General features: G+C 48.7%; 1 protein-coding gene and 1 long non-coding RNA gene across 2 annotated transcripts; one reads left to right on the forward strand and one right to left on the reverse strand.

The window, feature by feature from the left end:
- Positions 1-2,279: 2,279 nt before the first annotated feature.
- LOC135395582 (uncharacterized) lies at positions 2,280-2,884 on the reverse strand. The gene is made up of 3 exons (XR_010423190.1): positions 2,867-2,884; positions 2,745-2,793; positions 2,280-2,679 (listed from the first exon to the last, which is right to left on the reverse strand). It is a non-coding gene; the product is annotated as an uncharacterized LOC135395582 (long non-coding RNA).
- An 11,071-nt stretch (positions 2,885-13,955) lies between these two features.
- Positions 13,956-15,004, forward strand: LOC135395767 (uncharacterized). The gene is made up of 2 exons (XM_064626859.1): positions 13,956-14,012; positions 14,312-15,004. Exons 1-2 carry the CDS (start codon positions 13,956-13,958, stop codon positions 15,002-15,004), a joined length of 750 nt encoding a protein of 249 aa, XP_064482929.1.
- The last annotated feature ends 460 nt before the right edge of the window (positions 15,005-15,464 follow it).

Consider the following 15,464-nt stretch of genomic DNA (forward strand, 5'->3'; position numbering starts at 1 on the left):
ACGGTATCGAAGGAGTATATATATTACAAACCAGAAGGAGTATGTGCTCCTTCTAGAAGTGGTGAAAAAAACTGCTCTGGAGGGGTCCGCTATGGGACAAGCCGTTTACTCGTCTTCTGGAGTTAATGTGTACTTTTTTGGATAACAGTGTAAGAAACGTTTGCAAACTGTACATTTTTATCAAATTTTCATCTAGATAAATTTCATTTCTTGAATTGCGCTACGAAATTTTTCGAGCCAACGTCGCGTTTTTGTGCGAGAAACAGTAAATGTATGTCATATTTACCCTGGAGCAGACAACATTTGCTTAATTCCGAAGAAGGTAACAAATAAGGACGGAGACATGACGAAGTTGACACACACACGTAGCGTGTCTCCGACCTTATTTGTTACCTTCCTCATACTCAAGGAAAAGTCTGTTCCACGAAACCACTAGCCGCTTTCCTCCTATACTGCTGTGTTCATCGGCAGAAGCATTGGAAAGAAATCTGAAAGGGGTAGGTCCGTGTCCTCCTCGCTCTCTCCGCCTAAAGTCTTGACGAGGAAGTGAAGGCCGCCGCGTGCCGCGCGCGTCCAGAAATGGCGGTTTTTGCATGTTTTTTTATAGCTATTACCATTGTAGTATTCTGGTATCACCACGTATTTTGTAGTAGTGTGGGGTGAACCGAAACATGCGCTTTCTGTATCTGGCAAAAAAGCCTTACGTTGACTAGACAGATTTCAGAGTTCAGTTCAGGAAATTTAATTTATTTCAATTAAAATTCGATAAAATTACTTGCGGTACGTGGCAGAAGTTCTCAACAGATAAATGTCGTTGATCGCATATTTTTAGTCGCGTGTTTTTTATTATATTTTTTTTAATGCTGAAACATATGGGTCGACCTATACATTTGAGTAAATATGCATGCTATTTGTGCGCAGGGCGTCTCGTTTTGATCTCTGTCTGCTAGGGGAAGGCTCAGTTTAGATGACGTCGTTATCACGTCATGTGGAAAGACCGTTCAAACTCCACTGAAAATAATTCCCTGCTATGGTTGCAGAGGAGTTTTCTTCCTACTCTTTCCGCCTGGAATCACAGCTTTTTATTTATTTGTTTATTTTACATGCGTTAAGGGCGGGCACAACATGACGGAACACAAGGCGTTCATAATTGACTCAAAAGATTTTAAAAAATGTTACAGTATCACTGTACATAAGTAGAATAATAAAGCCAAGGCAAGGAATTTCAGGCAATGATCGTGCTGACGCTCTTGCTCGGCAAGCCCACGACGCTGAGCAACCAACTGTCTTTCCCCTTGCGCACTCTATGTGCCAGCTGAAAATCCGCCGCTTCACTGCCAACCGCACACAGCTCTTTCAGCAAGAAGCTATACGAACCAATGCCTTCCTTAAATCCATTGACCCTTTAATGACATATGCTGTGCCTGGCCGCATCCCGCGCATCGAGGAATCGCTGCTTCATCGGCTGCGGCTGAATGTGGCCCGAACTCCTCTCCTCCTATTTAAGATGAATCAGCACCCATCACCTCTTTGCCCAACGTGCAACGTAGAAGCCGATGTGCCACACATTCTCATTGCCTGCCAGCCCCTTACAAAAATGGCTGTTGACCATTTGTTTCCATTCTACAGAACTTAGTCAACAGAGAGCACAGAGATTCAGTAGACTTTCTATTAGCCCTGTGTTTACCTGACATAGTGATTTTATGTTGACTTATGGAACTTTAAGTCTTGTTGACAATTACACAGGAATGTAACAGGGCTTTCTGTAGACTCTCCATATACTTTACACAAATTTCGTGTTACCTTCATGTGTAAGTCTTGTTATATGTGATCTCAATTTCTCTGTTGACTTTGTTGTGACTCAGCTATCAATGAGTCGGCGTAACCCACGAAACTACCTTCGTTCTTTTTTAAAAGGCTTGGCGACCGTTACGAGGGGCACTCGGTATATTCTTCTTAATCGAGGAAGATACATGATTTACTGAAGCAAGATTAACGCCATTCCCGTATGATGCGAAGACTTTTTGTAGACTTTCTGTGACTTGAGCGAAGTTGAATTTCTCCCTTCTATTGTTCACTCAATCGCAACAGGCATAAAATACACGAAATGAAGTACTGCAAAACTATATATGTATCTATTTTATTCCGAAAATGCATACCTTGAAAGTGGTATCCAGTGTCGACACAATCATACAAAACATCCCGTGCACACAGTAGCGAAGTATTCCACACGTACACATGCTTTATGCAACACAGTGTCGCGTGGCACAATAGACAGTCAATGACGGGTTGCGGTCTGAGTTCTTCTGATGACCCACGATAACGGTGGACTTCAAAATTCACTGAATTTCGGCGAAAGCGATGTCTCTGAAGCGCTGGAGAGAAATGTGTCTGAATAGGGCGTTCAATCGCAAATTAGTAATGTTCAAACAAAAGTGAGTAAAACCGAGTAGAATGGTCATAGCAACAACAAATTTGGTTCACAATCAACACCGGCCACGAACTGATACTTGTACACTTACCTGATGGGACGGAAAACTGCTGCCGCCGCTCGAAACATAAAAAACCCTACAGCACAACAGTCATGGTATGAATACAAGTGATGCTTGATCACACACTTCTATCACACAGCTTAACCCTTACGACGCAAAATGATATCCTCCTTTGTTCTTTCATGGCCTGCAAAAACGAGAATGAAATTAGCAGAACCAACACCGGCCACGAACTGATACTTGTACACTTACCTGACGGGACGCAACACCGCAGCCGCTGCTCGAAACGAACAGCAAAAACCTACAGCACAACAGTCATCGTATGAATATAAGTGATGCTTGATGACAGATGATAGTTCTATCACACAGCTTACCTCTTACGACGCAAAATCATATCCTCCTTTGTTCTGTAGTGGATGTGTGAACGCTGAGAGCCTGAGACAGTTGAAACATCTTGCAACCGTTCCAACGACATTCCGATGATGCTAATGGCGATGCCTCCTTCGTGATGAGGCGAGGGCGAGGCACGGAGGCGCAGAATCAAAATGTGCAGCTAACCTGTCGCATGCGCATGATCCTCATGTGGTCGTATAAGTTGGCAGTAACTGGACTATAAATAATACGATGAAACGTCTTCTCAAAGCCATCGAAAATGTATTTAGTGTTTTAATATGTAGCTAAAAGGTGGCAAAGTGGTGTTCAAGCTACTACACTTAATTATAAGTTCAGGTCCAAATACCGCTTTGTTTAGAGAGCCGATAGCACGGACCTCTCCACCTCCCAGGAGTGGTGTACACCCTACACGGTTTTTTGCAACACACCCACAAATTGCTGATATTACGCGTACAGCTTGTCTCCCAATGAATAGAGCCACAAGTATGCCTCTATATACATATCCCCTCCCCTCCCCTATGGGATGCTCCGTACCCCCTTGAGGTCGACCTCTGTGCACATTACTGTCCGATAATGCAGTAACTAATAATACGGAATTCATCTATGTAAAAAAAAAAACGGTTGAAATAAGTACTTGCTACATAGGCGCATGGAAAGTCTACAAACTCTCAACAACGACATCTATATAACTTGTCCACGAAAGGTACACATAAGGTAGTTCAAGAGATTGTAAAAATGATGTCAATAGCAATTCCTGTTGATTGATCAACAAGAAGTCAAAGTCAACACGCTGTCAAGACAGGAAACAAGAAGTCCACAAGAAGTCTGCAGAAAGGAAAAATCTATTTTCATAAGGGGCGGTAGGAAGACCACCGATCGAGTCTCCGGCGCCGCCTTGCTCATCTAGGTTACCGAGAGCTTTCCCTCGCGGTGCTACTTGGCCCTACCCAGCACGCTGAAGTCACGTCTGCGCTGACACGATTCCTTCGGGAATCTAAACTCCTGGGCACTCTCTGATGCGCAACGATTAGTGAAGGAGCTGTTTCTTCTGTATTTTTTGATAATTTTCTGTATCCCAGCTGTTTTCTTCTGTTTGCTTGAAAGCATTAGGGAATAGCAAGCCCACACCGTGGCTAACCTTTCCCTTTCCTTCTTCTTACTTTGCATTAAACATATCCCCCCCCCCCCAAGGCAAGTCGGCCAACGCCTGACTAACCTTTCCTCCCCTTCCTTTCCTTTCTCTTTTTCAATAAACATATCTACCCTCCCCTCCCAAAGTCATTACATCAAATTCACGGGGAACAGCAATAAACAACAGATTATAAAGTTATAACACAACATGCTAACGATACTAACAGTATACGTGAAAAAAAAAAATAGAGAGAACCATGATAATGGCAATTTGTGATTTGTGGCTAAGGGTCAGTAAGGCTGACTATACGGAGCAAAATAAGTCAGAAATAAAACATTTAAACTTCACGTGGTAGGTGACAAGTGGCAACTTCTCGGGGAAGTTCGTTCCAGAGTTTAGGAGTGCGAGGCCCCATGAAAGACTGAAGAAAGTACTCTGTCCATACCTGGGTAAATTACTTCTAAAATGTAATTAAATTACATTACTCATTACTCCAGTTAGAATTTAATTAAATTACATTACTCATTACTGCAACTGAAATGTAATGAAATTACATTAGAATTACTACGAAAAAGTAATGACATTACAATATGATTACTTTGCCATTATTGGCATACATGTTCCCGAGTTTTGTGGAAGGCACAAGGGACACAAACACAAAACTTGCCTTCCCCTAAATTCGGGGAAATGTATGCTGACAATGTAACAACAGTTAGCTTGTACTCTTCTATTTGTCTCTTCTACATGTCAGGCTAGTGTGCCACGTATGACGTATCGACCCACAATGTAGAGACGAAGGTGACACAAAGTATCACGACAACAGGAAGATTGTCTGAAGGATGGGGCCCGCAAACAATGATTCTCCAAGGCTACAAACCGTTGACCTGAAGAACGTTTGTTTGTGGGTGCCCTAACTAAGGCAACTGGCTCGTCGAAGGGAACTGATGTTCCCCGTGCCGATTGAGTGCGTCATCGTTCATAGTGGGCGTTGGGATTCTTTTAACTCGCCGGTCCCCAAGTGCAAACACAGAACACACACTCGATTCTTTTGTAAAAAGTAATGAGTAATGTTATTAAAATTACTGCCCAAATGTAATTAAATTACATTACAAATTACATAGTCTAAAAAGAATGTATTACATTACAAATTACCAGGAAAAGTAATTCATTACAGTAATGACATTACTACCCAGGTATGACTCTGTCGCGCGGACCACTTGTCAGACTTTGAATGTGCGATCGGCGCTGGGATAGATAGGAAGGAGGCTGACGCATGGATGATCGCAAGGAGTAGTTGTGGTAAATGTTAGGAAAGAGGTTCAAAGGAAGAAAGCTTGCGTCGTAGTCAGAGTGGTTAAATCTGGCTTACGCTTTATGTCAGTTATGCTGCTGTCAGGACAAGAGTTATCGAGCTACACGTTTTCGAATGCATTCTATGGTATCTCCATTTCTTTTTTTTTCTTTTTTTGTCATCATCATCATGATCTCTATTGAATCCTTAAAGTAGACCTGGTAGGAGTCACAGATTGGTGCTGCGTATTCTAATTTATGTCTAACAAACATAGTATCAGCCAACTTTTTATTCTGAGGTGTTGAAGTTAAATACAAGATGTGATGACATCAGGAGAGATATCAGTCAGGTGCACACCTAGGTACTTAGATGAAGTGACACGTTCACCAACAGAAGAGCCAAAGTGGCACTGGAAGGAAAGTGGAGTGGTCCCTGTAAACGATATAGTTTTGCTTTTCGTTCAACCTAATGTCCTTGTGCAAATTACAACCGGGATAAAATTTGAATTCTGCACGCACAGCGGACGTATTCTGCAGGTTTTTTCTAGAAAGAAAAAAGTGGGTACTGCGTGACGTTCGAAGGAATGGCAACAACTGCCGCGGCAAACACTGCCGCTTGTTGCATTCCTCGAATACTTTTGATTGCTTTCACTCCGACTTTAATTCGTTAATGCGCGCATTGCGTGCTCGGCTGCATTTTCGTGTCGGTCCAAATGATTCCTTTCTCTCTGTAACGTTTGTTCTGCTTTCCTTCATTCTGCAACATTGCAACTTTCTTGTGCCAACGCTTCGCTAGAGAAATAACAATGAATTGCAGCAGATGTTATACTCCTGTTTATGTACGATGTTTGTAAGCGCACACGAGAAGAATATTGCACAAAGGTATGTGTGAATCGCGAAAACGATCGATTAATTGAGATATAAAAAATATGGCGATATGAAGATATAAAACGAAATTGGGTTGGTTAACCCTGATTCTATCTCATTACGGCTGATAAGTGTACCATTAAGGCCAACATTTTAGTAAGGCCGAATGTGTTTCATTGCGGCAAAGGTAGGGACATTCAAGTACAAGTCAAAATGTCATATATATTGCAACCTGGCATGCCAACGAGTTCGGGACAAAACGTAAAGCAGGCTTCACCTGTTCAAGTCCCCATAGTGGCACATAGCCTGTGCCACGGCGAAGCTTCTAATGCAATTTCTTTGGGCGAATATTGAGATCTTCGAGGTTACATTTAGGTTACAAATTTTCAACATGCAAAGAAGGTTTCATTTGCTGCACCGAAGGGATGGGGTGAAGCCCACCAGTATCACATGTTCCATATATGCGTTCCAAACACTTCATTCTTGAAGAGTCTGCGACCCTACGAGCAATCGGAATGTTGCGTAGTATACGTTGAAGTTACGAGAGAATACGAACAGTTTGCAAAATTAAAGTGCACTCAAGTAATTGGCTATTATCTTACTCGATGTGCGGTCTCGTAAAATGCGCCAAACGCGCCTACAACGTGCGAACAAACCCCTTCAATTCATTTCATTTAGTTTATTTCCCATTCAGTACAATGGGTGGGGTCGCGGAAATAGAGGCAGCTTGACGATCCCGCCGATCCTGGCCGGCATTGGGAGGCAGCATGTACCAAAACAATCATGTCACGGGAACAACGTTGAACACATAACTATGTAGGATATGAACAATGGAAAATCTTAGTAAATTATGATACGTCATATTACCACACACAACAAGAACAAATAGCACCACGAACACGCACACGTATATGGGATGATGATGTGGTGGGTCATTATCCGCCGTTATGGCGGTACACTGCCCCATTGCGCTTGTGGAAGGGATGAGAAAGTGATGATGATGGAAAGGTGTCCTATTAGAGCTCGTCCATTAGTCCGCGAAGTAATATTAGAATCATTGACAAACTGAAACATGACACAACAGCAAATATCATAAATGTCGAAAAAGGAAAAAAAGCTTTCGAGAAAAGCCTTACGGTTTCGCAAACTCCCTCAACCACATGGTCTCCTACCAGCTCACCTCCGATGCAACGTCAGTGTCACCATCTACGCCGACGACATATGCCTGTGGACCTCCGGCACGCCGTGACGCGATTCAGCATCGCCTGCAAGGAGCCCTCGATGATGTTGTCCTGTATGTTTCCGACCGGGGACTGTCTGTTTCACCATCCAAGACGGTCGCCATGGCGTTTACGCCCCGATCATTCCGCCAGTTCCCGCTACGGGTTGCAGGTTTGCCGGTGGAGTTCGTGCCACACCACAAGTACCTGGGCATTACAATCGACTGGGGCCTCACCTGGTCCAAACATATCAAAGCACTCTCCTCACAGCTGTCTGTCCTCGTCAATGTCCTCCGACCGATCTCTGGAACGTCATGGGGCCCTACTGCACCGACCTTAAGTTCGTCCACTCCTCCCTGGTGACCGGAACCCTGAGGTACAGCCTCCCAGTCCTCCACGCCGTAAGCAAAGCCAATGAACGCGAGCTCCTCAACATCCAGGCCCGCAGCCTGCGCGTCTGCCTGGGTGTTCCCAAAACGTCTGGTCCTAGCAGAGGGCAAGGAGTCTCCAGCACACATTCTGCGCGACCTGGAAACCCTTCGCGCCTACTCACGATACCTTACTCGTCAACAACAAGAACAACAAATAGATCATGACTATGGCCTGGGGTGATTCACTGTTTGAGAGCAGTACACTACCCTATTACACGAGAAACGTGAGATGTGAAATATGAAAGTGAAGCTATGTGCAAGTACAACTCTTGAACTCCCATCCTCTGGTTGCGCAACGCTACGTCACACAAAAGGAAGAAAGAAGCACATGATGAAAGATGAAAGTCAGAAAGTTCATCGTTGATTTCTTAGGCAATTGAGGCTTTGTTTGTATCTGTCCCTTCTATGTTGTTCCAGCCTCAGAACATCAGTTTCTCTCTTGTTCAAAGAAGCACATGAAAGAAGCGCAAATGGTCCTTGAGATGCAGGGGAGGACCCTACAGCGTCTGGAGCAAGCCGGTAGCCAGAACTCCAAGAACATCAGATGACCTCGACGGTGTTGCACATGGCTCTGACATGGGCCAAGAATTGCAGCAAGGTTGAACGTCTGTCGGCTAGCACCACTCAGCTTAGCACAGAGTTGCCGCCTCTCCGTTTCGTAGAGCTTACATTCTATTAGGACGTGCTCAATGTTCGCTACGACGCCACATTTGGAGCATAGGCAGCTGTCACAGTATCCGATTCGGCACTTAAATTGGGGAGTGAAGGCTACGTTGAGACGAAGCCTGTGCAGGAGGGACGTAAAATAGCGTGGTAAACGGTCAGGAACTGAGAAGGACATAGTGGGATCCACCGAATACATGAGAGACCTGTCAGTGATGTCCCGACTCTACTGCTGGCGAGCTAGTGGCTGGATGAGCTCATTCAGAAGTGATCTCCTGTCTCCTCTTGATAACACCGTTGGTACAACTGTCCGAGACTGTTGGGCAGCCTTACTCGTCATCCCGCCCACCACTCGCGGGAAATGGACCATGACTGCCCTGCGTCGGCATTCGGTGCCGCTGTCCGGTGACTGAAGGTGTTCGACCCATCGAGTGCGTCTACTTCGCCTTACACCCCACCAATGTGGTCCATGGTCACACCCACTGTGTACACACATATCCCTGGCATCACGAGCAAAAACGACCATCCCCCGCCTGTCCTGCGCTACCTCGTGCTGGAGCACCTGGACGCCCTACACAGCCAGCGACTGCAAATATATACCGACGGCTCGGTCTCCGCGGGCGTCTTCACAGCAGCCCTGTTCCACATTTCCGAAAACATCGAACAAGCCGTCAAGCTTCCCCACGAAACGTCGTCCACCGAAGCGGAGTTTGTGGCCATTCACGAAGCACTGAAACTTGTATCCTCTCGACCACCTGGAAGCTGGACAGTCATCACAGACAGCAAGTCGGCGCTGGAGGCACTGTCTTCGCCTCGCTCGCAAGTCGTTTCTGACATCTGCTCACTGATCCTGACTGTGCCAAACCTCCTCGTCATCTCCGGCCACTCCATGTGGCTTCAGTGAGTGCCAAGCCACATTGGCTTACCAGGAAACACACGTGCCGACGCAGCAGCGAGGCGCGCTCATGGAGCAGCTGTGTGCAACACTGTCATCCCGTTATCACCCTCCGTCTACCGCATACACATCCGCCGGCGCGTTTCATTCGACACTCGCCTTTTCATGGAAAACATTGTCGCAGCCAACACCTTCCTCCACCACATTGACCCGAAGATGGCCTTCACTGTGTCGCAACGGCTGTCTCAAAAGGAAGAGTCAGTTCTCCATCGTCTTCGCCTGAATGTTACCCGTACTCCATTGTTCCTGGTCAAGATCAAGCAGCGTCCCTCTTCGGCGTGCCCCTCCTGCTCCACCGACGCCGACACCCATCATTTACTCTTGACCTGTCGAAGATATGCCGCTCCTCGGACTGCACTCACGCACAGCCTATCTGCACTGGGGCGCGGAGACCTCTCTTTGGCCACCCTACTGTGCCCTGTAGGGCAGAAGCAATGGGCTGTTACCAGAGCGCTATTATGCTTCCTGGGTGACTCTGGGCTCCTAGACTGCCTCTGAGCGATCGTGCACTCATGCCCCCCCTGCTGCCCATGTGCCGCTTGCGTCTTTTTCTTTTTCTGTTTTTTTTTTACAAGGAATGGCAAGTTGACTTCTGTCTGTGTGACCTTTCCTTTTTGCCTGCGTTTTTTTTCGGAATAAACATATCCCCCCCCTTCAACTACCTTTACCATTCGGCAATTATCTGCAGTTAGAGTGTAGAAAAAAGTAATTTTGCACTACAATACATCGATACGTAGTGCGAGTGTTGACGCGGCTGCGCCCGTCGCTTAGAAGAAAATTTCTGAATGCGCAGCGGTGCAGGGGGCCTACAGATACGCTAGCAGAAGCTATCAAGCTATCATACATCTACATGCGTTGATGTTGAATTATGAAAAAGGTATAGTTATTCCGACACTCGGATAATGCGCTATGACTCTGTTTGCGTTGATTCCTACTATTTTAGGACCTTTGTAATACCCGAGCATAACGTGTTGCAGAATGAAACCTCACACACCACAATGAAACCTCGTCACACGCAGGGAGAGGGAAGCGTGAAGAGGCATTGTGTTATCTAGGTGGTGTTGGACCAGCCCGCTTTGTGAGGCGCTCTCCGTGCGTTATCGCTATCTCTGAATGACACGGCAGCATCTGTCGCCCGTCGCCTGCAAATAAAACATTTCTGTGACCTGGGGTGCTAGACCCGTCGCAAAGTTCACAACTGAAGAAAGTTCAGCATATGCGAAGAAGCACGGAGATTGGACGCTCTACGTGGCGCATCTGACAGGGCGTGACTGTCAATCAAAACAAGTTTAAAAGCAACTGAAAACGTGCCTTTTGAACTTTTGGCGTGACGTGAAACTTACGTTGTTGAACTTATTCCAGGCTCAATAATGGCCAAGGCCGAATTGTGTTGATATTGTAGCGCCCTCTGTGGACGCCATCATGATGACGAAGACGCAATAAACGCGCCGGCCAGTTGTACCTGGCCAGTGCACAGCACAGACCTATGTTCCTTATTATCTGCTAGGTATCCACAAACTTGGTGACCCGACTCATGGACACAGCCGGGACACAAAGCGGCCTCAGCGGTCAGGGCGAAGCCTCTGACGTATCGTCAGGCCCAGCTGTCCTACAAACCGTCCAGCAAGTCCGCCTCCCGCCATTTTGGACCAAAAACCCCAAAACTTGGTTTCGTCAAGTTGAGGCACTCTTGCACGCCCACCGGATCCAAAGTCAAATGACTAAATACTGTGAGGTACTCCCCTTGATTCCTCCTGTCCTGACCTGGTCGACGACATCGACGACGTACTATCCACGGTGCAGGCAGATAAAGCTTACGACACCCTGAAATCCGCCATCCTATCTCGTACTGAGATATCGGAGCGCGCCAGGATTCGGCAGCTCCTAACATCCGAGGAGCTAGGAGACCGTCGCCCGTCGCAGCTTCTCCACCGGATGAAGCACTGCGCAGACGACCATGCACCGATATTACGCGAATTATTCCTGAACAGGCTTCCGCATGAGGTGAGGATGATCCTTACTGGCAATGACGACGTGTCGTTGGATCGACTCGCCGAACTTGCGGATCGAATTACAGATTATGCTTCCGCAAGCCTTGCCCCCGTCCGTTCGCTCGCGGTTCCAGACAGCCCCTCGACGTCGGACTTGCAAGCGGCAGTGGCCCGCCTGACTGACGAGATGTCTAGGATGTCATCGCAGATGGCCGACTTGCGCACAGCGTTGAACCGCCGGTCCCGAGATCGAGCACAATCAAGAAACCGGTCTGCGAGTAGTCGGCGCGCCTCGAGCTCAACGTAAGCGTCACAGCATACACCAGGAAGCCCTCGGTACTGCTGGTACCACCGTCGTTTTCGCCACCGATCAACGCGCTGCGAGTCGCCCTGCGAGTGGCAGGAAAACCCTCAGGCCGGTCGGTAATGGCGGCAACCGACCACGGCCTACGTCCTGCCCGCCTTCTGTATGTACAGGATCGTATCGCGAAGCAGCGTTTCCTTATTGATACAGGGGCACAGGTGAGCGTTATACCGGCGACGCCTTCCGATCGGAAAATTCGTCAATGCCTCACACCCCCTCTTCAAGCTGCGAACAAATCTAGGATCCGCACATACGGACTGCGTTCACTAACTTTGGACATCGGCTTGCACAGGACGTTTCGTTGACTCGTCGTTGTGGCAGAAGTCGACCGGGCCATCATTGGAGCCGACGTTTTACATAATTTCTTCTCGATGTCAGCATTAGGCAACGAAAGTTGAAAGAGAACATCACCAAATTAACCACTGGAGCTGGCATCTCGACGATCAACTCAACCGGCATATGTGCATTTATTCCCGGTTCGCGCTACCGAGAACGTCTTGGCTTCCTTTCCCGAGCTGCTCAAGCCCTGCAATCTTTCGGCGCCAGCCTCGCATCATGTTACGCACCGCATTGAGACCTCAGGCCCTCCCATCACGGCGACCTTTCGACGACTATCTGGCGAACGCCTTACCATTGCTCGTCGTGAATTTGAACATATGTTGGACCTGGGCATCATCCTGTCGTCATCTAGCAGCTGGGCTTCGCCGCTGCATATGGTGCCCAAAAAGGAGCCCAACGACTGGCGGCCCTGCGGGGATTACCGCGCTCTTAATGCAAGAACAATCCCCGACAGATACCCGCTGCCACACCTCCACGACTTCGCGGAACGCCTTGCCGGTGCCACTACGTTTTCAAAGATAGATCTAGTAAAGGCGTACCACCAAATCCCAGTCGAGCTTGAAGACATACCCAAGACAGCAATTACAACACCTTTTGGGTTGTTTGAGTATGTGCGAATGCCTTTCGGACTAAGAAACGCCGCTGAAACGTTTCAAAGTTGTATCAGCGAAGTTGTCCGGGGCCTCGACTTCGTAATTGCCTACATAGATGATCTTCTCGTCTTCAGCCCCACCGAAGAACAACATGAGAAGAACCTCCAGCAGCTTTTCAGCCGTCTCCAGGAGTACGGCTTAGTGGTTAATGCCAAGAAGTGCACTTTTGGAGTCTCCGAGCTCGAGTTCCTCGGGCATCGCGTGTCCTCCGACGGAATCTATCCTGTTGCGCATAAAATGAAGGCCATCACCGATTTCCCCAAGCCAACGACGATCCGCCAACTACGTCGCTTTCTTGGCTTGATGAACTTTCACTGCAATGAACTTCACTGCTAGCAATGAACTTCATTGCTAGATGTGCCGCAATCATTCAGCCACTCACGGACATGCTCCGCAACAACCCGAAGCCATCGTCAAGCGTCCCTTGGTCGCAGTCCGCTGACGCCGTCTTTGCAGATATCAAGGAGGCCCTAGCGGACGTGCTAACCCACCCCCGGCACGACGCCCCAAGCCGTCTCATGGTAGATGCGTCTAGCACCGCTGTGGGCGCAGTTTTGGAGCAGCATATCGACGAAGCCTGGTACCCTGTGGCGTTCTTTTCCCACCGACTAAACGACACGCAAACTCGCTACAGTGTCTTTGGTTGCGAGCTTTTGGCCATCTACGCAGCAGTCCGTCATTTCCGCTACTTCCTGGAAGGCCGCGCATTTCATGTTTTAACCGATCATAGGCCCCTCACATTCGTATTTCGTACCAACCGCACCGACTACCTCGCCCGCGAAGTCCAGCATCTGGCGTACATTTCGGAATTTACGACGGACATACGTCATGTGCACGGTGGGGACAACAGTGCCGCGGACGCCCTCTCTCGCATCGATTCCGTTTCTGCGCCATGTACCGTCGGTCTCGAGGGCATCGCAGCGGCGCAAGCTGACGACTCCGAACTGCAACAACTGCTAGCCACGCAAGACACGTCACTGGTGCTGCGCGAAGTCCCCATCGGCCACAACCGACGACTGTCATTTGCGATACCAGCACAGGCGTTAATCGACCGTTCATTCCCGTCACGTTGCGCTGGCCCATCTTCGACTCGACCCACGGCCTTTCCCATCCTGGCGTGCGCGCGACCCAAAAGCTCCTGACACAACGCTACGCCTGGCCGCGCATGAACAAGGATGTTCAGCGCTGGGTGAAGACCTGCATCCCTTGTCAGCGCGCGAAGGTCGGCCGCCACACTTGAACTCCACTTCAACCGTTCCTGCCACCTCGCGCCTGATTCGATCATGTGTATGTGGACATCGTCGGTCCCCTGCCACCATCTCAAGGTTACAGGTAAATTCTAATCTGTATCCATCGATTTACGCGGTGGCCCGAAGCAGTCCCGCTGACCGACATCAGCGCTCAATCAGTCGCTGAAGCTTTTGTCGCGGATCATGGATCGGGCGGTTCGGATGACCCTCGATCGTGACCACCGACCGCGGACGGCAGTTTCAGTGCTTTCTGTTCACTGCCATTACGCAGCTGCTCGGAACTCGCCGTATCCACACGACTGCCTATCACCCCGCGGCGAATGGGCTAGTCGAGCGACTACACCGGCTGCTGAAGGTGGCACTCACTGCTCACGCTAACCCCGCGCACTGGAGCCAACACCTTCCCTTCGCACTGCTGGGCATCAGATCCTCCGTCGAGGAAGACGTTAGCTGCAGTTCAGCAGAGTCGGTGTACGGCTCCCCGATCCGGCTCCCAGGTGATTTTCTCACCCCCATCACCGCCGAGCCGCATCCATCCCACACCGCCTACATCAACAAGCTCCATGACTTGTTCCGCTCCATCACCCCAGTTGTGCCGCGCATGCCGACGCGGCGAACCGTTTTCGTCAGCCAAGACCTCAAGAACGCTTCGCACGTGTTCGTCAGAACCGACCGCGCCAAGCCACCCCTTACGCCACACTATTCCGGACCGTACCCTGTGCTCTCCCGCACCCCCAAGACCGTCGTCGTCGTCGACCTCAGTGGCAAACACGACACGGTAGCCTTGGATCGCTTGAAGCCAACGTACGTCTCCTCCGTCATCCCCTCTAACACCTACTTGGACCTTCCCGCCTCTTCAGCCACACTGAAGCCCGAAACCCACACAGCCCGAAGGACTGTGACATGGTCCCTTTCTTCCGACCGTCTCCAGCCGGACGACGCTCTAGAGGGGGGAGCCCTGTAGCGCCCTCCGTGGACGCCATCATGATGACGACGACGCAATAAACGCGCCGCCCAGTTGTCACTTGGCCGGTGTACAGCACAGACCTATGTTCCTTATTATCTGCTAGGTATCCACAATATGAATAAAGGCAGTGATTGGGAGCTCTACGTGGCTCACGTGACGGCGCTTGACTGTCAATCAAACGAAGTTCGAAGCGACTAAAATATGTCTTTTGAACTTTGGCGTGATGTCAAAATGACGTTGCTGAATTTATTTCAGGCTGATAAAACTTCAACACCGGATCGTAGCGAACATCGAAGTTCATAAAATAAGATAGCATTGCGTTTGTTTTTCCGCCGCCGGCGTGTTTATTGTGACCATAGCGACGCGTTCTAAATGCCTGACCATGGGCGTACCGAGAGAGGGGCAAGGGGACAATGACTGTGGATCAACAGGTTCTTTGTTCTCTTTGCTTCTTCAG

Source organism: Ornithodoros turicata, chromosome 5 (assembly GCF_037126465.1).
Source record: "Ornithodoros turicata isolate Travis chromosome 5, ASM3712646v1, whole genome shotgun sequence".
Lineage (NCBI taxonomy): Eukaryota > Metazoa > Arthropoda > Arachnida > Ixodida > Argasidae > Ornithodoros > Ornithodoros turicata.